This window comes from Monopterus albus, unplaced genomic scaffold, assembly GCF_001952655.1.
Source record: "Monopterus albus unplaced genomic scaffold, M_albus_1.0 scaffold51.1, whole genome shotgun sequence".
NCBI classification, from domain to species: Eukaryota; Metazoa; Chordata; class Actinopteri; order Synbranchiformes; family Synbranchidae; genus Monopterus; species Monopterus albus.
Genome location: NW_018127931.1, coordinates 1,519,986 through 1,544,815, shown reverse-complemented (window position 1 = coordinate 1,544,815; position 24,830 = coordinate 1,519,986). Strand labels below are relative to the sequence as shown.

At 40.5% G+C, this 24,830-nt stretch overlaps 1 protein-coding gene across 5 annotated transcripts in view; it reads right to left on the bottom strand.

Annotated features, from left to right (window-relative positions):
* Positions 1-24,830, bottom strand: part of tbc1d22a (TBC1 domain family, member 22a) — a 185,689-nt gene that overhangs the window by 73,733 nt on the left and 87,126 nt on the right. For all 5 annotated transcript variants that reach the window (XM_020601293.1, XM_020601292.1, XM_020601295.1 and 2 more), the window contains one exon: positions 7,336-7,442. In XM_020601293.1, the coding sequence (XP_020456949.1) occupies positions 7,336-7,442 (107 nt within the window). The remainder of the gene's footprint in view (positions 1-7,335; positions 7,443-24,830) is intronic.

The window sequence follows — 24,830 nt, the reverse complement described above, 5'->3', positions numbered from 1 at the left end:
TTTGCTTTATTTTGTTTCAGTGCCATTCAAATTCAATCCTAGATGTTAGCAAATTATGATGATTTACATATCAGTTTAGAAGCAGAGTCATGCTTAATCACACTTAAGTGGATAAACGTATCATATGTGGATAATCATGAACAATAATAAAACACTAGCCCATCTGAAGAAGAATAATGTGTCTTCTTTTATACCAGATCAAGGTTGTCCAGCCATGTTTTTTTAACATGTCAGAACAAAATGAGGGCAGTTTGTTTGATGTGTAAATATCAGCTGTGGAGAGCTGTGTGCTGTAATCTTGTTGATGCTGTAGTGAACATACATAGATGCAAGCCAGAGGTTTTATATTTACCATTTTCCTTAAAAAAACATGCCAAGACAGAAAAAGAGGGGGAGGAAAAATACAAGGACTATGTACTTTCAACATTTCAGTGCTTTTGAGGTGTAAAGACTAAGTTTTCTTGTTCAAGATATTTTTGCCATTCTGATTTTGTCAACAGACATCAAAGTGGTCCAGAGTCAACTGATCCCTACCCTTTATCCCATCTGGCTCCTTTGGAGGAGGGGGCTGCAGCTCTGCCAATTAAAGCAGCATCATTAGAGAAGCTGCTTAAGTGAACCGACAGCCAAAATAGTCTTCAGTTTTAGGTGGGAGAAAAGAATGGTGATTAAACACTCAGAGTTAGTGAGAAAGGTAATGCCCAAATTACAATATTACAAGGATAAGAAAAAAATTTCAAAAGTATTTCCATCATACACTAGATAATTACATAAAATTGCAGGAAAAGCACACTGGCTACGGTTCATGAATAAATGGGAGAAAATACATTTCTCTTCACAAAATTTACCAACCATGAAATGGTTTCAAACCTCCCATTTAAGAGTTTGGTACTGCATTGTGATGCAATTAAACTCCTTTAAATATTTTACCTAAATTGGTCCAAAAGAAGTGGACAGCAGTGTGGCACCAGTTCCAGGGGAAACACTGGATATATAAGGTGCTTAAAAGGCAGTGAGTAAATGTAATTGCATGGACAAACTGTCCCTCTCTCACCCTCAGACCTGCACCTTCAGGCCCTCAGTTAAATGTAATAGTGTGTAGTGGATGTGAGAGAGTTTGAGACGAGGTCAGAGCAAGGATCACCAACTAATTATGGTGCTGAGGCATTCAGCCTCTGTCAGATTGTTTAGAAAGCATTAGGGGGAAACAAGGGCTTCCCTGGTGCATTGCACATAATTAGTTTGGATCCAAGGTCACACACAAACACAAACATGGGTACAAACATCCATATACATACAAAAGCATATACTAGTGCTCACTTTGTTCTTCTCTCTTACTTCCTATGCTCTCAGGCTCTGCTTTCTTTCTGTCATGCTCTCTCAGGGGCAACAAGGCACAATGTCTATTAATTTCCAAAATTAATAGCTTACCAATTTATAGTTATTAACACATGCTGCTTATTACTGATTAACTTTAATGTGGAGCTAGGCAATAATAGGTATATTTTAATATACAGATATATTTAATACACAAATGTGTGTAATAAATATAAATGAACAAAAAACTTAAAATAGAGGTCCTTTTGTCACTTTAGACTTCACTACTAAGATTAAGGGTGTTTTGTTTTACCCCTAAAACACTGATTTCCATAAAACAATAAGCATACTGTCTAATCAATACATTTAAAGCAAGGGTCACCAACCTTTTTGAAACTGAGAGCTACTTCTTGGGTACTGATTAATGCGAAGGGCTACCAGTTTGATACACACTTCTGAAATAACAAATTTGCTCAATTTACCTTTAACTATACAGTATGTTATTATTAATAATGAATGATATTCATCTATGTGAAGACACTGATCATGTTAATGATTTTTCACAATAATTAACAATGATTTAACAAGGTAGGAAACAGATAAATATCAATATGCAACACTTTATTTCTATAAATCTCTGCAAGTATTTACATTTCCAAATGATCACTTCTACAACATTCCTAGGAAATCACAATGTCCCATTTTCACTAGCCACTAACAATTTTTAACAAATCATGCACTACGATGCACAATGTTTGTACAAATTATCAATTATGTAACATACAAAAATCAACTTTCAGATTTTTAAATAATGATAATTTTTATCACATTTAGAATTTATCACCAAATCTGCAGCATTTTTAACAAAATGATCATATGTTACATTTTACAAACACGTTTGTCACTATTTTTCAATATTTGAATTCAACTTTGCCATGGCACTGCCATGTTGCCACTGAGAGCATCTGTTATCTGTTTCCTTGTCTGTTAGTGGGAAGCCTGGCATTGCATGCTGTTCACCAGTGTATTGTAATATAGGGTTTAACTTGACACTGCAACTCTGAGTGAGTCTTGAAGATGCGCATCAGTGAGGCATGTTCTGTGTTTGTTCTTGATGAAGTTCATGTCAGAAAAGGCTGATTCACAAAGATAGATTGAACCAAACAGGCTGGCAACCTTCATACAGTAGCTGCTGTGCATACACCACTGTACTTTTCTGTGTCAACATGGCACCAAAAGTTTGGTGCAGCCTGATAGGCTTTGAGGTGGAGGTCATTTTGCAGTCTTACAATTTCAATCTCCACCTGTCCAGCATCCAAGCTGAACGTTGCACTTAGTTGCTCAGCAATGCATGTTGTCCAGTTCATGAAAGGACTGGAAATGAACGACACACATGGCTGAAGCTGATCAAGGTCACAAAACCTGTTCTCAAACTCTTGCCAAAGTCTGTTTATGAATTGAGAGTACTTTTCTGAAACTTTGTCAAAAGTCTCAGATGCAGAAGCATCGTCTCTCAGCACCATCTGAACAGGGGGAAAGTGCAGCACCTTTTTTCTCTGTAAATGCACAGAGAAAATGTTCATCTGGGCTTTAAATGCATTTAAAGTACTTATCATGTCAGCAACAGTCTTACCTTTGCCTTGCAGCTCACAGTTCAAATTGTTCAGTTTCCCAGTAATGTCCGTTAAAAATGCAAGGTCAAGTGTCCACTCAGTGTCCTCCAGCAGCGAGGTGTCTTCGACTTTGGATTGCATGAACTCTTTGATTTCACCCAAAAAGTGACAAAAAAACGAAGCAAAATTCGTCCCCTGCCCAGCCATCAGATTTCTCTGTGTAGTAGCAGGTCACCATATTCAGCTGACAGCTCCTCCAATAGCACCTTGAATGTTCTGTGCTGTTTAGCTCTGGAGTGGATGCTGTTTATGATCTTCACGACGGGAGTCATTATGTGCCCAAAGCCGATCACCTTTGCACATAACGCCTGCTGGTGAATGATGCAGCGGTAATGCATAAAGTTTGAGAACTCTGTGTCACCTTTACAGTGAGTGATGAATCCTGTATGTCAGCCAATCATAGCAGGAGCCTCGTCTGTAGTCATACCAGCTTTTCCAATGGTACCTTTTTCTCTGCGAAAAACTCCTTCACCGTGTTATAGATGTCAACTCCCCTCGTAGTTGTCTTTAGGGGCAGTAGTGTCATAAGTTCTTCTTTTGTGGAGAATCATCAAACCCCATCCGGATAAAGACCATCAGCTGTGTTGTACTGCTGCTGTCCACAGACTCGTCACACTGGATGCTAAAACACCTGCACTTTGCCAGATCCTGGTCCAGCTGATCGGCCAAGTTCCCGGACATAGCCGACACTCTTCTAACTATTGTAGTTGCCCCCAGAAGGACATCGGAGAGAGTGGAGAGTACATCGGTTCCATATTTCTCACCTTTAAGCACAGTTTTTGCAATTATCATCATTCCTTGTTTTAAAACCTTACCATCTGAAAAAACCTTCTTTTTCTTAATCAAGAAATGTGTAGCTCTAAATGAGGCTTCGGTTGCTTTTTGGGAGCTTTTCACCGGTCTTGTGAAAAATGACTGCTGTTTGCAGGGCTTTCCCTGCTCGTTGTGCGCTGCCCGGTGGGTAGTTAGCATGGCAGCGTGTGTGACATGTTCTGAAATGTCTCTTCACATTGTGCCGCTTTGCCGTCACCACAGTCGGCCCCCAAATGAGACACACGCAGGAATCTTTCACAGTGCTGAAAAAGAACTCTTCCTCCCATTCATTGTGACAATGATATGTTTTCTTTCTTTTTTCTGCCATGTTTTCGGAGGTAAATCATCTCATCAGCTGGATTACACGTTCTAATCCTTCACGATCTAATATGAAACATTTTTCAAAGTTTTTTTTAATAGTGTCATTTTTTAATTTACAACAATGCAAGTGTGATTTAAAAAATGATAGCAACAAAAAAATTTGATGCATCTCACTGGTAAGTGGCGCTATGGTGAGCTATATTTAGAACAGGCCTGCGGGCGACTCAGGTGGTCCTTGTGGGCGACCTGGTGCCCGTGGGCACCTTGTTGGTGACCCCTGATTTAAAGACTAGCTGCTGTGGCCACCCTCTTAAGTATTACTTTAAACTAGGGTCATTGACCTGACTGGGAAGTCTTGGCACATGCTTCTTGTGTGTCAGAAAATGATTTGGGTATAGCTGTGCTTAAACATGGTCAGAGTAACAATCAGTAACACCCAAGACTAGGGATGCACTGATTTATAGGCCATACATCGCTATCAGTATTCACCTTGTTGACTGCCATTGGCAAGGTGATGGAGTTCATCACATTAGATGACTAACCATTTTCCGCTGTGTAGGAGGTGGTTATCGAAGTCTGATAAAGTATATCGAGCTCCACTACACACTGCCCAGTCGTCATCATTTTGCTGACGTCTGTCTCCCTGAACTCTACAATGCTGTGGCCACATACAATCATGACCTACTGGTTGGTGATATCCCTGCCATCAGTTTTACAACTAAATGGAGCTGGGATGCTAGCCCTGAGAGTATGCTGAGCCTCATGGCACAGTGGCTTGACAAATATTTTACCTTGATAAAAGCTGTGTTACACTCCAAGGAGTTCACGGGCTCCCAGTCTGCATCTGCTTTCTCAGAAGCATTTGAGAAAATGGTTGAAACATGCAAAATTGACAAATCCAACGTGTTAGAGTTAATGTCAGAAATACAGAAAAAACTATTACAGATATTGGCCTGACTAGTTTTGGTTGCATGGCACACACTTTGCGGCTTACTGTTACGTCCCTGGCTGGCACCTCTGCCCACTCACGTGCCAGCAGCCGAACCAGTAGGTGAGGCACGGCACACACAGCTGTTTCCAGTCTAACTGGCACTATTTAAGCCGGGTGTTGGCATGCCTCGTCGCTGGTTCGTTGTTTCTGCACTACCAGAAGTCATCTCCAGCTTCAGCTCGAACTCTTACCTGTTACTTACCTGCTAGTTGCATGTTTTCCAAGTCGTGTGCTTTATCTGTGCTCTCGCCAATTAGATTGCCTGTCACCTGCCTCGTCGGTGGTGAACGTCCTTCCTGCCATCTCTGGTCCACTGCCTGCTTTGAAATCCACATCAGTAGCTCATGTCTCATCCTCTGCATGCTCTGAGAGAGATGCCACGTTAACAGCTCGAGCCTCATCCTCTGCCTGCTCCGAGGGACACGCCACATCAGCAGCTCATTCCTCGGTGAGTCCATCTTGTTACTTCTCCCGTGAATTCCGCCTCATCTGCCCCCTGCCACCTCCAGTCCTCTGCCTGCCCAAAGGCGCTGCCATGTTTGCAGCAAGCATCCTCCGTGAATCCTGTCATCACCAGCCCCACTCCCTCCACAGTGTCTCTGGTCTTCCACAGCAGTCAACCTCCACTCCACCCTCCACCTTCTCTCTTGCCCCTGCCCGGGGTATTGGTGCTGCCTGCTGGACACAGCCCATTAACCGCCCGTCTGTACGCCTTGGTTCTTCCTCTGCCTCATCCCCAGTACTCCTCCAGCTGTTCAGTCTACACAGCCCGGAAGAACCTGTTGAGTCTGCTTACTTCTTTTCCCTATACCTTCAATAAAACTAATTAATCTCCAGAATTCGTGTGATTCACTTTGAGTCAAGTTCTCCTGAGCTACTGAGCTTAACACTTACCGTCCCCAATGGCTATGGATGTACTGAAAAATTCCTATCACTTATTGGCTAGTTGTATAGCAGGCTAAAAAGGTTTTTTAAAGATATTTTTCAGAAAAAGAATGTGCCATGTGAAAGAAAGTTATAGCCTATTAAAGGTTAAATTATAAATCTGTATGATTGAATTTGTGCTGATTACAAGCGTGTAATGCAGGGCTGACAGACATACTATTCTGTTATTTTTATATAATGAAACTGTCCTTGTTTCCCTGGCACAAAAGGGAGAATAAATAAAAAACAAACAAACAAAAAACATAGGTATCGGCCACTCTATAATTTACAGATATAACATCTGTATCGGCCTAGAATTACACAATTGGTACATCTCTACCCAAGACCATTACTATTAGAACCAAACTGATTTGGTATTAACAGGAAGGCAAAAGAAATTAAAATGTGGCAAAAATGCTGACACTGTTCACAATTCCATCTACAAATGCAAGAATTCTGCTCTGCATGGGAATTTGTGCTTTAATCCAGCAAAGAGAGATATGGTTAAAACATATTTTAGAACTGAGGCAGAACTGCTGATGCTAAGTAACTACTGTGGTGGTAAAATCCACCACCAGCTCAGACAGGCACATTTTGAATTGACAGATGGCTCAACCATGACCGCTGATTAAGAGAGCTGGTGGGCAAAAGGGTTGGGGTAGAAATGATGAAACAAAATGAAGTTTGGTGCTGCAGTATGTGTGCAATTATCTGGTCTCCAAGAACACTTGGGCCTGCCTTAGAATATACAAGACAATCATATCTAAAAACACACAGGAAAACTCTTTTATACATAATGCTTTGCCTGTTAGAGAGGTCCTGCAGGCTTTACAACAGACAGGAATATCAGACCACTGGAATACTGTGTAGACAATTGACTACCTCCAGTGGTACATCATACATCATTACACCCACACACACACACATATATACACAAAACTAAACAACAATATAAGTTACATTGTGTATGTACATAAAAAAAAAAAATCTTGTCTACAGAAAGGCACAGATGTTTGCAGATGTTTGGCAAATTAATGCTCTATAAAGTCTTGCGCTGCAATTGCCTTTCTGCCTACTAGTGGTCAAAAATGTTTCCTGCTGCTTAATTTGACCTATTGTAGCAGTAAGAGGAGCATTTACCCCTGTTGAGATTAGATAATATATACAAGAAAAAGAGTTATGAGAGACAGACTACATGGAGGAGGGAGACTGAGTGTGTACAGTATGTTAGTAATAAAGTATAAAAGTGTATGTGCGTTCTAAAACAGCCTACATCCTCTCAACATACATATTTACCTGGATGCCGTCCAGCAGTTTGCTCATGCACCAGAAGCTGTCAGCCTCAATGTTCCTCAGAGCCTCTTCCTGCAGACTGGACACGTCAAAGTTTTCCACTTCCTCTTCTAGAGAAGAGAAAGGAGAACAGAGAGAGGGTAAGAAGGGACACACACACACACACACACACACACACACACACACACACACACACGGACAGATGGAAAGAGACAGCAAGTTAAGTGATAGAAAATGGGAGGGAAAGTGTAAAGAAAGGCCGACGGAGAGAGCGAGACAGAATGGAGAACCAGTACAGCAGGGGCTCCATCATAAGCCCACCATTCAGACAAGGAAACAAGAAAAGCAGAGGTGAATGGGGAGGACAAGTTCAACAGGGAGAGTGGGAGGAAGGGAAGAGGTAATGGGAAAGTAAGGCTTGGTATCAGTGCTATTATTCAAAAATTATACAGACACAGTTTCAGTGTGCTATTTGCAAGCAGCATCAGCTGATGTGAGTCATGTCTCACAAATAATACATCTCAGAAGATCTATGATCAAAAGTTGTTGATTTGCCTGTTGCTGGAAAGGGTTACAGAGTAATCTCAAAGACTTCAGACTTTTCAGCACTTAAAACTAGAGACCTGTACGAATCTGTACAATATGTACAAGGTATATTTACAGGTGTTGCACTGACTGTTGTGCATCAGAGTGATGGCCTGGGGGAAGAAACTGTCCCTGTGCCTGGTTGTCTTGGTGCACAGTGACCTGTAACACTGTCCAGAGGGGAGGAGTTCAAACAGATTGTATCCAGGGTGTGAGGGGTCAGCAGTGATCCTCTCTGCCCTCCTTTTGACCCGTGAGGTGTACAGGTCCTCCATGGAGGGCAGGCTTGTACCAATGACCTTTTCTGCAGTCCTGACTGTCCACTGAAGTCTGTACTTGTCCTGTTTGGTTGCTGAGCCAAACCAGACAGTGCTGGAGGTGCAGAGAACAGACTCGATGATTCCTCTGTAGAACTGAGGACATACTAAGAATTTGGCTAGGCTGAAGCAGTTCTGTGAGGAAGAATGGTCCAAAATTCCTCCTGAATGTTGTGCAGGTCTAATCTACAACTACAGGAAGTGCTAGCTTGAGGTTATTGCTGCCAAAAGTGGTTCAACCAGTTAGTAAAACACTGCTGCCATTACTTTTACCACTATCACTTTGTATGTTTAATAGGTGTGTCCAATAAATATATGAAAGATCATGACTGTCTGTGCCTTTTCAGCTTAGAAATATTGTGATATCTGCGACTTTGGTGAATATCAGATCACATTTCATGACCAATTTAACAATAAACCAGGAAATTTCAAATAGTGCCATTATACATTTTGGTACAGATCATTAGTTTTATTTTTTCAACTCCTTGGCATTTTTATGCATTCAAATCAGTTTTATAATGTAAAAAATAAACCTATTTACCACAGTCTTGTTCTGTTAACACTAACATCAAAAAATAAAGATGTAGGATAGCATTTTTCAATACTCAATGGTATCAAAGTAATTCGATCGATGCCATAAAACTATCAAAGTTCGATACTAAGGGGAAGGTCATGGAAAGGACTTAAGATGCTGACAAATTGGAGCACAAAATGAAAGAGAAATGACACGAGAGGGAGCTCAGGAAACATGTGGAAAGGAAGTAAAAAGCCAACTAATAAAGCAGGTGAATGACAACAATCTTTGAACCCCATGGTTCAACCTTTTGCATGGCTACTTTTAACACTGAGAAAATGCACCTCCCCACACGCACAGCATGTACCTTTGCAGAAATAGTGAAGTATGATATTTGTTCCATTGTACTTCCTGAGGTTGAATTACCACTCAGTCACATCACTAGCTTTTAAAGGTTAGTATTTTATTTCTATTACTCTGTACTTTTTGCTGGTGTTTGCTTTTGTGATTTCAGGCTTTAAAAATGGCAGTCAGATGTAAAGTGCTATAAAAATGGTCTGTAAATAAACAAAGCAGAATTAGGTTCAGATGTTTCCTAAAACACAATGCAGACTACACAGAAGAAACAGCTTCCAAGCACTAAGCACACTGAATCCCCAGTCAAATCCAGAGGGTGACTTCGACGACAGGCGTCATCAGATGTCATGAACGGCAGCAGTGTGTGACGGACTGCAGGGGCTTTGATGGGCTTCTGACAAGCCAGTGACGGCCAGTGGAGAGGAGATAGGATGAGACTGATTAACAATGATCTAGAGAGAGACAGAAAAGAGAAAACACGAGAGCCACAGAGAAATAGAGAGTAGTGTGTATCTATCTGTCTGTGCGCCATATTATCAAATATTTTGTGTAAACAAGTACTGGTTTGAGTTTGTGTATTCTTATTACACACACACACACACACAAAGAGGACCTGGCATCTCCAGAGTATCCTTGGCAACCCCAGTGGAATATTGTCAAGGTTGTAATGAGCAAGCTCACTCTGACAGACAGACAGACAGCGAGCTGGCACTGGGCCAGAACTACGAAGCCGCTAACAACTAGGTTGTATGTGTGTGTGTGTGTGTGTGTGTGTGTGTGTGTGTGTGTGTGCGCGCTCACTGTCTTATCTTGGTTGAAGTCAGGTAAGGATACACAGAAAGTGCAAATAGAGGATACGGTGCCTTCATTTCAGTGAAACCTTTCCTCCTTTCATAACAGGACAGATCAGGGTGCCCAGATACATAAAAATCTCACTTGCAGATCTTTGATAGCAGATATGGAAGTGGTCAGGGGCTGCATTGTGATTACAGGTCAGTATAGCTCACTTTAACCACAAACCTAACACAAGCAAACATGAAATGTAATACAGCTAGATGTCACAAGGTATAGACATTATTAGTGCAGACATACTGAGATATAATCTCATATAATGCCATTTCAGGTATGAAATAAAAAAAAACTGTTTGCAGTGAGAAGTGTACACATATCCAGAGAGGGAGAGGCCATCCACCAAGATATTATGAATCAAATACAGCTGAAGGGATAAAAAACTCACAATATTTCTCCTCAGTTTAAATTGAGGCCACAGCAGCAGTCAACTACAATCAGCTAGACCTAAATGTAGTGCTACAGCAGCTGCTGTAAGAGCGCCGAGACAAAAGAGGCCACCATCTGACCAATTTGAAGTCAGTATTTAATTTGATAGCTCCTCTATAGTGATGCAGAACACAGTGACAACACATGAATACAGGCTTCTCTCCCCGGGATGCGCCAGTGATGGCATTAAATTTGAAGTTGAAAAGAATATTTGTAAACAGGCTGACTGGCAATTCACATAGTGTCACTGCTGATTAACAAGGTGGCGAGAGTGCCACTGCTCTGGCATTTTGGGAGACCCTGTGTATCCTGAAGTCTCATAACAGTCTTTGTTGTGACTGAAGTGTTGCTGTTGGGCATAGTTCCAAAGCCAGACCTTGACTTTGGAGCATATTAGAAAGGCATGGCTGCTTCCAGGGGACCAGTGGTCACACTGGAATTGGACATAGCTCAACAAAAAACCAAGGATACATAAAAGTAAGGGCTAAGAGGAGGAGAAGCAAAGCGGACAGTGTGACTGGACTTTGCGTTGCTGGATCCCAAGGCAACAGTGCTCTCTGTGTCAGCTGGTGGAACTGATGCTAACATAACTTACTGGCTGTACACAGAAAACAGTCAAAGCTCAGAGTTATTACTCATTTTCATGGCTAGGTAGTCCAGACAACTCTTTCTGTCCAGCGTTTTGGTGGATGTCTGATCATTTAACAAGCTCTAGCTGAATTCGGTTTTCAAGACCCACTTGCTCTATACTATGGTGTTAACCAGTCCGTCACTTGTCTCCAAATGGTGCAAAGTGCAGCTGCTTGTCTTTTGACAAGTAATAGAGAATTTGAGCATATAATCTCTGGTACTGGCTTCTCTCCACTGGCTTCCAGTCCATTTTAGAATCGATTTTAAGCTACTGATTTTCGTTTTTAAGGCTCTTAATGGTTTGGCACCATCGTACCTCACCGAATTAGTGCATTGACACAAACCGACAAGGTCCCTCAGATCTTCAAGCCAGTTTCTTTTAGAGGTTCCTAGGACCAGATATAAACGGGGGGACCGTGGTTTTACTGTTGAAGCCCCTAAAATGTGGAATAGTCTACCTTTTAATTTTAGATCAGCTACTGACCTGATTACTTTTGAAATCATTGCTTAAAACATATTTATTTGCCTTGGCTTTTAATACACAGCAAGGCCTGATGCATGTGTTATTGTGCCGTATAATTTTTTGCACTGATCTTATTTATTATATTTTAGTTATTTATTGTGATTTTATACTGCCATGTAAAGTACTTTGGTCAACTAGATGTTTTTAAAGTGCTATATAAAAAATTTTTATATAAATAAATTTGATTTGACTTGATGCACCTCCAAATAAGAAGTGTTTTGGTAAGATACACTAAAAATCACCATTAGGCCACCCTGAATACCTCAACAGAGCATGTGTCTCTGTTAACCTGCCTTCAAAAGAAGAAACTGTTAATTACTTTCAAAGGACCCATGCCTCAAGAGAGAATCCTTCAAGATATTCTCCTGGTAAATACTTTTGGAGCTCTATGTCTACACAAAGGACTAGATGACAATACATGTTTGAAACTTTAGACTCAGTAGAAATGCTTTGTGAATAAGAACCTGGGGAATTTCTATAAGTTCAAGCTTCAGTGAGCCTCACATCAGAGAGTGAGAGTCTCAATGGCTTTAATTCTGTTAAGATGTGACTTGAAAATAATCTTTCACCAAATAATATTCTCAGGATGCTCAGAAAGTAAGTCTGACACAAACTCACCTTGGCACAAGAACTTGTTTGAATCAACCAACAGCCACATCTGTGCACAAAGATGCACAGACAGGCATTTTGGGATTGGCAGACCATACACTTGGAGGCATGACCAAGGAGCACAAAACTCCACACACACACCACAAAAACTGTTTACAGAGCAGTAATTGTTTGCTTGCGAGTAACAGTCATCACATAATGTCTTGATGTGAGAGAAAAAAAAAACCAAACGTGTAAATTACAAACAAAAATGTTTGATTTAGGATTCTGAACTTTCTCTAAAAACCCACATTTGAGGTGAACTATTATTCTCCTGACATAGTGTCAGCTCTGCCACTTCATGTCTCCTCTCCCCCATCAAAGCACAGATCCTACCACTTTTTATACCTTGACTTTCCTCTGATAATCTCATGATCTCTCCTTTGGGTGCATTAGTGATTTCTCTCTCTGCTCTCTTGTTCCCTCCACTTCTCCTAAACAACCATTTGACATTTTGTCTGTTGCTATTGCTATCCAGGCTGTTCAACATCCCCACACCACCTGTGACCTCTTGGCACAGCTTGGACATGCAGAGCCGGGTTACAACTTCAGAGACCGAGTGGCGGGCACCTACATGCATGTGCACCTAGTACACACAACGTACACTCATGCCAGTGCTACCATCTGCCCCTTACAACTATGGGCCACAAGGTAATGTGATATAAGATGAAAAATGAGCTTGTTTAGCTTGATGTAGTCATAAAGTGTGAGTGTGTGTGCGCTAAGCATGACAGTGAGTGTGTCAGTGCTGACAGAAAGTATAAAACAGTTCTGTTTGACAACATTCTATTGGTTCAGATTAATCACAAGTAAACCTGAGCTGCACACTGTCAGAGAGCAAGAGAGCACATGATTGGTCATAACATTTCACCATCCAAAGCTCAGAAGCTCACATAAAGTGGTACAGTCACTATTCATCATCTACAGCAGAGTTTAGTTTAAATCTAATGACTCTAACAACTTGGGTGCTGTATCCAAACATGTCACTATCCACACAAAGTGAAACAGTTGTGAGACATATAATACTTCTACCTCCTTGCACCTTTGATAGACCCCCTACCTCTCACTATGTCTGCAGCAGCAAAAAAGTGATTTCCCCACCATGGCACAATTAGTGTGATAACACTGTTGTTAATGAGAGCTGAACACTTTCCAGAGAGGTGCCATTCATACTGTTGGATAATTAAGAAGAGAGTCAACCCGTCAAACCCGGTGTCACCAACACAATGAAAGCACATACACTTGGTCATGCGCACACATACACATGCACACAAGCAGAATCACAGGAGATCTGAGTACAATGAGATTAGAATTATGGCACTGTGTGAAACAAGATGTGAAAATATGAAAATAGACAGCTAGAGGTGAAAGAAGGTAGAGGCAGTAATGTGTCTGTGTGTACGTGTGTGTGTGTGTGTGAAAGAGAGAGAGAAAGAACAGGGGGAAGTGATATAAATGGAGGTGAAAAAAGGAATATTTGCTTTTTTCTTAAAACAAGGTCTCTGTTTCCATGAATCTTTGGGTTCATGAGACTTGTCTAAAGTCTGTCATTTCCAAAACAGAAGGTCAATGGAAAATCATCCATTGTCTTCATTTCATACTTCTTAGAAGTTACAAGGTTTGGCTTCAAAGTACACCACTAATCTTACTGAAAGCACTGAACTTTAGCCTCAATGATAAAGAATGCTCAAGGCCATAAAATCTACACAGTCAGCCTAACTATTGTCTCATCTCCCACTATCTGCATTATAAGCCATGTGTCCATACATCAAACAGCAGGGCTCCACAGCTGTTGGCAAGATAATGTAAGTCTATGACATCAAATGGAAAACTGCCATTAATACCATATCTGCCACTGTGCACATAATGATCCAGTTACCCTGAGGTAAGATGGTGTCTTGCATGAGGAAGCCGATGTGTTAAATGTTGAGTAAGGCCGCCACATTGCCTTAACTGTTGCTACCACTGCCTAGATCTCACACTACGAACCATTGTACATACTGGACTGGAGCGCATTTGTACAGCACAGATGTGTGTGAAAACATGTTATTCAGCATGATCACAGCTGGCAACATACTCCACAATCACGTAACCATGGCAATGCCAGGACTACGCAATGCAGCCTGGGATGAAGTTTGTCTTTTTTGTCTATAGCATAAACATACAGAAAGGGAAGAGAGCATTAGCAAGCAATGGTTGGTGACTTTATTAGGTTGCTGTTCATCTTTATTGATTACCATTTCACATAAAGTAGTGATCAGAAAAAAAGGATGCAAAAGATGTTTTTTGTGGACACAAATTTGTACAACAGTGAATAGGCTTTTACAATTTGGCCTTCTAGTATTCACATCTTATGTAAAGCTCTTTATATTTGCTGAACGGTGCCAGAGAAATAAACTCACCTTCTACAGTTGCACCGTATGCATTCAGCATGTTTGTGTGTAGTCGGGGCTAAGGGCTACATTGTACATGACATGAAACACAGATGTTTTACTGAACAGGCCTACTGGGCCCTGGTCCACAGGCCAAAGGGGTCAGCAGGGCCCAGGGCAGACCCGGTATGACTGTTAATATTGTTGGAAAGTCAGTGAAATGACCGCAAAGAGATGCAAACAAGCACAAAGAGACACAAAAAATAAAAAATAAAAAAATAAAAGTAGAGGCAAACCTTGGGGAGGTTAAAGGAGCCTTTCATATGTACATATTTGTCCACCACCCCTTTCCCTCATGATCCATTCATGACAAGAAGTGGTTCATTTGTCTAACCTGAAACTAATCTACCATCTGACAAGCATTTCTGAAGTTGCTTACAGATAAAGCTGATAAAGTGAAGAATTTAATCACTTGGTCATCATAGTAACTTCATATTGGCTGCCTCCTTTTCACAAACATACAGTATAAACATTTTTAATGAGATAAGATGTCCAATTTATTCATGACAGTAAATCTGCCTGCCTAATCTGCAAGACACATTTGCGAGCCAAGAGAAAGCTTCTCTAAGAAGTATGTAAGTGAAGGACCAGTCTATTAAATCATTAGTGTGTGATCTGCAGGGTTAAAAAAAACAAAACATTAGGGGAACAGTAGTAAGTAAACATTATGGACGGCAGCAGACAGGCAGAGAGACAGACACTTCAAGTTCCTTTGTGAGTCCATGGATAAGTGTCTCTCTGTGTGTGAGTGCTACTATTTTAAATGTGCCCACATTTAAAATGCGTCTGTGTCTGCATGCACCTTTGTGCTAGAGTGTGTACGTGCATGCTCATGCACATTGTTAGGATGTAAACCCAAAACACTACACACCACCAGCGCAGCAGTACGGCAAGATGACTATTTCAATTGCCTCCAATTGCATCAGGTCAAGCGGACTGCGTCTCGCTGGTGACAGAATGATAAGACTGATTTTTTTTTTCCCCAATCAAAAGGCTGACAGAGAGAATGAGAAATAGAGACTTAGAGAGATCAGAAGCTTCTTGGTGAGGAGAGCTTCAATTTATGGCTTTTTATAGTCAAGTAATTAACTTAATCTAAAAATATTCAATAACCCCTACGATTATTCACAGAAGATAAATCATTTTTCGACAGAACTATTTCTCTGGATCATTTTGGAGCTCCATTTCTTTTTATCAAGAGTGGTGAGAGAATCTCTGCTAATACAGAGAATAAGATCAAGTCGGATGCAGATGAAAGCACACTATCAATGCTATTGATTTTCAGTTTTATATAACCTATTGTCAAGCAGTGATAATGGTCTGTGCGGTTTCACTGGTTATTTACACATCATAGGCCAAAAAAACAGAAGGCTAACAACGCAAAATTAAAAACATCAACAAACGCATTGCCCTTGCAAATTTCTAGTCAGGGAGAATTTTCCATTCAACACCATATTACATTTCTGTAATGGTGTTTCCAGTAGGGCTGTCCCCTGAAAGTCAACTAGTTGAATCATTAGTTGAGAGACCTTGTCAATCAACTGAAGCTCTTATAGTCAAGCAGTTGTTTTTATTTTACTATGCTTTATTTTTTGTCAACCAGTGTGCATTACAATAGAAGGCATCCCCAGCCCCCATAGGTTTGTCATCTTGTTCTTGTCATTTTGGTGTGCCAAGCAGAAATTTGCACAATGGTGTTCCGGGCATGTCCCAATGGGAGGAGGCCCCGTGGAAGACCCAGGACACGCTGGAGGGACTATGTCTCTCGACTGGCCTGGGAAGCATTCCCCCAGAGGAGCCTGAGGAAGTGTCTGGAGAGAGGGAAGTCTGGGCATCTTTGCTTAGACTGCTGCCCCCGCGACCCGGTTCCGGATAAGCGGAGGAAAATGGATGGATGGAAAACAGTGAATAAGCCCCTCATAAATTCCCAGAAGCCAAGGTAAAATTTTCACAATGCTTGTTTGGGCCAACCAAAGGTTCAAAGCCCAAAGATTTTTTATTAACTATCATACAAGAAAAAGAAAGCCAGCAAATCCTTTCACTTGAGAAACTGGAACGAGCAAATGTTTGTTACTTTCGCTCTAAAAAATGGGTTGTCGATTAATTCTCCTTTGACTGACTACTTTATTCATTGTTGATCTGTGTGGACCAGTGAGACATGAATGCTCCTTGAATTAGTAAATGAACCAAATGTAGTGTGCATGTCATATTTCCATCACCTTTGACAGTGTTTGAGGTTTTGTTGTCATACTGTTGCAATGGTTTAAAGGCATCACACTGGACAATTACCACCAACAACTGTTTATATCTGTGCAATCATCTCCTATATTTGCATAAATGGATGGAACACATTAATTTGCATTTCTGCAAATCTGGTTACAATTTGCGCTATATTTGGATGGAAATTGGACTACAGCTATGCGTGAAGTTAGACTGAGAAGATACATTTTGATCGAGTAACCCATAAGATGGTTACTCCTCAAGTGTCTAACATATACAATATTTTCTAAGACAATGCTAAGAGAAGAATACTTAGGAAGCCTAGACACAGCTGTTGTTAGACAGACCCACTGAATCATGCAAATAACAAACTATAAAATGAATATAATTCATATCCACATAAACAAGATTTACTTTTGTTTGGTTTAAGTTAATCCAGTGACCTTAAAAAAACAAACAGTGGCAAATGTGTTTATGGGCACAGAGTCAACCTTTTAACGTGCATTTAACTACAGATGCTAAAATACTGACTGTAACCTCTTTAAGGAGAAAGAAGAAAGTGAAAATAAAGTGGCAACCTTCAAAAGTCTGAAAGAAAATAACATATTTCAAGGGAATGAAAGAGACATTTATACAGCAAAAGGTGGAGATAAAGAATGAGGGTCAGCACCACATGGCTGATTCAATTTCTGCCTGTCCAAATGCTATTACTTAACACAGGAAACATGTTGATTGCATTCTAAACCAAATCAAGGAGAGGAGACCGAGCCAAAACTCAAGCAAAGAGAGAGACTAAGGGGGACAGTGGGAAAATAATGCCTACACTGAGTCAATAATCTCACAAAATGATCAAAGCAGAAGAAATTACAGAAAGCTAAAGTAGATGAGGAGAAAACCAGAAAAGACCATGTTCGCACTGATGTCAGCAGCTGTGCTCAGACAATCTCTAAGCAGCTCATTAGAGCTATTAATAGCTGTTAATCAGAGAGAGACTTAGAAAAGAAGGCTCGACCACCAGTGACCAGACCATGGGGAAAAAGAAGCCGATATTAGTTAACCACCGTCTGGCCAAGATCCACTGCACAGACTGCTCAATCTGTAGATGGAAAGCAGGCAGAAGGATGGATACAAAGATAGAAAACAGAAGGATAAGCAAAAAATAAAAATGGAAATACAAATAGGAAAGACAGATTTAAATGTGAAGCAGCCATACAAGTGTTTACTTACTCATATTGTATTAACAAAGGAATAAACTTTATAATGGCTCCTATATGTTACTGACATCTGACCAGTCTTCAAAAATGTGCCCTTTATTTCTTTGACAATACATATCATTATTATAGAAAGGGTTCGGCACTGTAATCCCCAGGTGGGAGGGTGCAATTGAAGTACAAACGATCACAACATAGCACACCATGGCAGAGCACGGCGAAAGCTCTGTGCTAGGAGACAAACAACAGATCAGAGAAGAGACAAGGGGAGAGAGAAAAAAATAACAGAAGCTACAACATTATGCTGAAGTGGCGTGAAATGAAGGTCTTAAATAATGCAAACTGCTACTTACTTCAGGATGTAATGCCAGCCAGAACATCTAATTTAGACAGAAAATGACAATGGCATTTCAGCTTCTGCTTCAAAAAAAGCCACTTTATTTACAAAATTGGCTTCTAGTGTCATTCAAATTTACGTGTCTATTTTCTTGCGGACAGTTCACACTCAGCTCTGCTCTCTACATAAGAGATTTCAGCTTCAGACTGTGTTGTGTTTGTCTGCATCTCACCCCACCAATCTGTGCCCTGAGTTTGTGTTTGAATGTGTGTGTGTGTGTGTGGTGTTATTCTCCTGCAGGCATTTCATCACAACTGACTGACAGTATGTTTCCATCTTCCCAGCTTTGTCCCTGGGTGCTTTACCTAACCAGTCCATCTGCAGTGCTGCAATCCACCTCTACCTCCCACCACCATACACAAACACAGTGACAATGCAGAGGTTGTGTATGTGTAGAAGTGGTCCCTGCTGCACATTGACTAAAAGAGACATCCAGCAGAGCTCTCTCTGTGTTGTACAAAGTGTTTTTTTATATACTGACAGGTTCTCTAATACCCTTCTTGTGATGCATTAGCAACAGTGAGGTTGTCCATCACAGTCATTGTTGTCCTAATATTAAAGCCAGTTGCCTTCTTCAGCAGCAAAGTATGTCAGATGAGGAGAAGCTAGGAAAGTTAGCATTGTGAAGGATGGATCACAGATGAAGCCCAGCACAGATTCACATAGGATTAAAATAACAGACACAGAGGAACGTATGTATATAAGCAGTATGTCAGCAAGTTTCATCAAATTAAAGACACTGAAAAACATTTTAGTGCCAGTTAGAAATATTTAACTAGTTTACACATGAAATAAAGTCAGGCCCATGTCTCTAGAAATAGCACATCAATGATGACAAGCATATGTAAATCCAAGCTGCGACTTGATTGCACACACATGCACACAAGTATCCATCCATCCATTATCTATACTGCTTATCCTAAAGAGGGTCACAGGGGGCTGGAGCCAATCCACCAGACATTGGGTGAGAGGCAAGGTACACCCTGGAGGGGTCGCCAGTCTATCACAGGGCTGACAGAGACAGACAAACCACACACACCCACAATGCTATGGGCAGTTTAGAGTCACCAATCAATCGAATACCTGGCACACGCTATGGGATAATTAGGCCAATTTCACGTCCAATTTGCCCCTCCTGACAATTTATTATGCTTTTATTATGAGGTCATAGTTAAAAGTGATGTTGTACTGGAAGACATTATATTCAGAGGTGTTCCTAATATTCTGACCCTCTCATGTATGTAGCTGGGGAGGACAAAACAGAGACAGCTATAAATATATTGTAGTCCAGTACAACACCATCTTTAACTACAGTATGACCTCAATAATAAAAATATAATCGAATTTATACATTTACAACAATTTCACCAGAAACTGAAACATTTTGAGCTTCATAAACACAGATGTTAAAGTACCCAGGATAGCATACTAGCATACTCATTTCCAGCCATTTAATGTTTAATCCTGCGTACCTCTAGATCAGCTTTGCACCAAATAATCTCCAAATAGACTGAACAATAAAACCTGAGAGCCTCTTCCTAAAATGAGAGGATAATTTGTGAATACGCACAACTCCTGTTGCTGGTGCTGTGTTGAAAGTGAACAGCAAGATGAACTGCAACAGCATTAATTAATTTGAATTTCTCCTCCATAGATAGGTAAACAATGGTATATGTACCATTGAAAAGAGATCTGTAACACTCTAAACAAAGTGGGTAACTGAGAAACCCCATATCTTAACTGGTATAATGCAGACATAGTAACTTATCCAGCCTTACAACAATTGTCTCTAACATTACAGAAACAGCACATTAACAGACCTGCAACGTCTTTTTTTAAAACTTACCGTTAAGTCACACCAAGTAGTGGAAGCATCGCTGCCTTTCAAGTAGCTCCAAGGTCGGTAAATCCAACCGGTGATCACTGCATCTTCCCACACATGACCACATACAGTCCCAAAGTAGTGAAATTAATTCCAACAGGCAGGGTAGCACCAACAATAACATCATAGATCATTAGAATCTGCTTGTTAACCAGCATCACATCACGTGTGGCAGACACACTAGCCTCAATCATTGAAAACAAACGAGTAGTGTGCTCCAGGGGAATCCAGAATTGATGAGCTGATCACTAACTGCCACTGGGGTCTTCACTGACTGGCTGATTGTAGGTTAGACCCAGTCAGGTAAAACAGCAAGTCCCTGTACATAAACATTCCCAGACATGCAGTAACTTCAGGCCCTGTATTTTTCTCCACACCCTCTGGCCACAATGCAGGCAGCAGGAGGTAAAACATATCCACAAAACCGTGGACAGTCAAAAAGTTCCGATTTCAAAATGGCACCATTGGATATCAGGCATGCTCACATAAACATGCAACTGCCTGAAGAAAATGGCCATTCAAGAAAATCCTTAAACTATCATGTAATACATGTTTTTATTAGGAAAAAGTCTTGCGAGAGTTTGCGAGACTTGTATAAACATACATACACATTTTTTTAGCTTTAGGTCACGTCTAAAATGGTAATTAACCATTGTAACATTGTATACAAGTCAGAAAACAAGGAAAAGCATGCCGTGGGCATAAGTGTTGCACTGAACTGCATACTATTGTACAGGTGTGCCTAATAAACTGGCTAGTGAGTGTGTATTAAAGTAATGCATAAACGTGAACACATTATAAAATAAATTCATATAAAAATGCACTGAAAACATCGACATTAACAACAAATAACTACAACTTTAAGTGTGTGGTAAAAAGCAGCAGATGAACAGTGATACCTAGTATGTCCATATAGTGGAGGAATCACAATCAAGAAACTTAAATAACAAGCACTGGTAAGATAAAAGGTGCATAACAGAGGAGAGTTTGCTTTCCTCCTAGAAACTTAGCAGGCTGTGTCTGTCCAAAGCTGCAGTTAGCTAGTACAACGGCAAACTACACAGGCATCATCTTAAAGGAGGCATGTTGCAAGGTAATGTCTCCCTTTTATTTCCTCCCATGGATTTAACACTGATTGATTCCCATTGATTTTTTTAACTTTTAAAGTATATGTTATGGCTGTGCAACTCCAACAAACTTTTTAAAACATTGTAAAATGCCAGAAAAAAGACAGGTGACATAAAGCTCTTCCCTCCTAAAAGCCGACTAAAAATTGTAGTGTATAAAAGTGTATAAAATTTACAAATGTGCCCTAGGCAGAAACCAGTTGTTCTGCATAAGCAAGTGATAAAAAGTGCATTGTGCAACGAGGTACACATTTCTCTGCATTTGTGACAACTTAAAGTAGCTTCTTGATAAAGGACATATGCCTAGGCACCTGAAAAGTCTGTAAAAAAGGTCTGGTTTAAAAATCTTGGCTAAAACAAACACACACACAAATACTTCATCACACAGGCATATCACTCTTCTTGCTCCTGTCTTATGTCCATCTGCCTCAGTAACCACAAGGACACATCTCCAAAACTTTCTGACTTTACTGGTTGGTTGCACAGCTTATTTGTCCCTTGACCTTTGCTTACCCCTGTTAAAATGATGTGTGTTGAGCTGTATAAATGTCTAAGACTTCTCTTTTCAAACCCTTTTCTTTAGTAATTCACATTGCCATTTGGAGATAAGCCTGTGCTTCTGCTTCTGCAATAAAATGCATTTAAATTTTAAAATACACTAAACCTAGAATATTTTAGGTTTGTCCTCATTCTTCTTTCCACAAGGGCTCCTGCTCACTGAGCACATTATCCTTTTTACACAAGAATAACATATTTCTACAAAATGGTAAAAAGTGCACCATGACTTTTAAGAACTAAGTGCACTTTCTGCCTCTGCTAAGAACACTTGTTTTCTTTTTTTTTGAAATATCAAAATATTACAGAGTGGTGTTTCTTTGTCTTAACAACCAAAAGAATGGTTTCACTTTGTCATCTGGCTAACTTCATTGAATACAGCTCCGCCTTCAACACAGTTGTCCCCCACAAACTCACCCAGAAACTCACCCACACTGGGTCAGCACCCTACCCTCTGTGACTGGCTCACTGGCAGCCCCCAGTCTGCCTGGATTGGCAACAGGACTTCAGCCAGCATCACTACAAACACTGGCACCCCACAGGGATGTGTCTTCAGTCCAATCCTCTACACCCTGTTCACCCATGACTGTGTCGCCTCCTACAAGGACAACATCATCCTTAAGTTCGCAGATGACACCCCAGTGACAGGTTGCATCACTGGCAGGGACGAAGCAGCCTACAGGGGGGAGGTGGCCAGTCTGGTGTCCTTGTGCAAGGACAATAATCTCAGCCTCAACATGGACAAGATGAAGGAGATGATATTGGACATGAGGAAGGAGAGGAGATCTCATCAGCCTCTGCTCATTCGGGGGCTCGAAGTGGGGAGGGTGAGCAGCTTCAAATACCTGGGTGTCCACATCAGTGACATTTAACACCACACAGCTGCAACTTCTACAGCTGCATCATCGATCTCCTAAACAGCTGACAAAGGTTTAGCACCAGGAAATACGTCAAACTTCGAGCATGTCTTAAAGACATAAAGGCCTAGGTGACCTGTAACTTCTTACTTCTAAACTCTGACAAAACTGAGGTAATTGTGCTTGGGCCTGAAAACCTTAGAAATCTGCTGTCTAATCATATACAGTAAAACCTTGGATTGTGAGTATAATTTGTTCCATCAATGTGCTCGTAATCCAAAGCACTCATATACAGTATCAAAGTAAATTTCCCTCAAGAAATAATGGAAACTCAGATGATTCGTTCCACAACCACTTATTCATACAAAAATGACTACAGTAATACAAAATACAGTATAAAGTAAAAATAAAACAAATTAACCTGCACTTTACCTTTGAAGAAAATCGTGGCTGGCGTGAGGGAGACGAGAGAGAGGAGCTATCTGTTGGCTGGCTAAAATCTTTTTCTTTTTGTGAAAGTTTAACAAGGAACCTGTCCAGTGACACTTGCTTTTGCCTCCTTTTGAGGATTTGGCGGATTTTACACATCTCCCTTATAAAATCTTGCATTGTCGGCCACTTGCATACCTCGTTCATGCTTCTCAATGATTTCCTTTTTAACTTCCACCATATTCATCTCCTTTTTCTTACCACCTTTCTTTTCAACCTTTATTTTTTCTTCATCGGGGCCATTGGTGCAGTACAGATGTTGACTATACGAGTGAGGCACGAGAACCATTGGCTCAGTTGTGACGTGACGCTCAGCAGTGTACGTACTACTTGTATTGCAAGACCTCACTCGTTTATCAAGTTAAAAAAATTGTTCCTCTTGCAAAACATTTGCAGACCAGGTTACTCGCAATCCAAGGTTTTACTGTAGTTTGCTGTTGGGAAAATGCTTTGTTATGGCTTGTTCGAATGCTCAAGAAGATGTTATACACTTGTACGTTCAGGTGTTTTGGTTTAGAGCAAATGATGTATTCGTGTTTGAGCTGATCCACATAGTTCTCACAAATACCAGACCACGAGTATGCAAAAAAGTTTGTGACAGCACCCGGCTCTGTCTGGTAGACAGACTGATAACAAGGATTGAATTCTTGAACTGCCACAGTACCAACTTGACTGTACAAATAGGCTCAGTTGAGACTGCCTCTCTGAGCATTGTTTTCATGCAACTGAACTGTATGTATTGACTGCTCCCTTGCTGCAAGTATTAAAGTCCTTATATAAAGAAAATTGGCCTCGGTCTACTCAGTCCGTTTGTTTATGATAAAATAACCCTAACATTTGAGTATTTACTGAATGCATCGAGCAGAATTAGCATTTATTTAGAGTCACATTTTTCTCCGTTTGATGCATGTTAGTTCAATATTCACTCTGCTTTTGGCCTTGCTTTGCTCTCTACCAACTCCAGAGGAAAATGTGTATCTCCTTAGCTACTAAATGCTTCACTGTGTTTACCAGCTAGTCACTAAACTTTGACCATCTGCTGTTTGGTGCCAGGAAGGTAGTTTGTGATGGGTTTTTGAAGATATCGCTAATGAGAGCAGTGACAACGAATGCTGGTCCAAAAAACCCAATCAGCAAGCCTAATGACATATAAAGCTCTCTAAAGGTGAGAGAAACTGCAGTTAGGTAATTTATTCCAACTATTTTCAAAGTAAGCATAAGCTGTCATAAGTTTTATTGAATTAAAATGAATGGTTATAGCAGCTTTAAGGTTTAATTATGGCCCTTACTTTACAATAATTTCTCCTCTTTTCATGTTTTAAAAAGATAAGAAAATCTGCATTAGGAGACCATACTGGACTGTCATAGAGCCTACAACTGACAGCACAACATTTAGACTGTTAGTCTTTGAACCATTTTATACTTGTGAAGCTCCTGGTGGGGTATTTAATCAAACAAATAAATTATATATATATA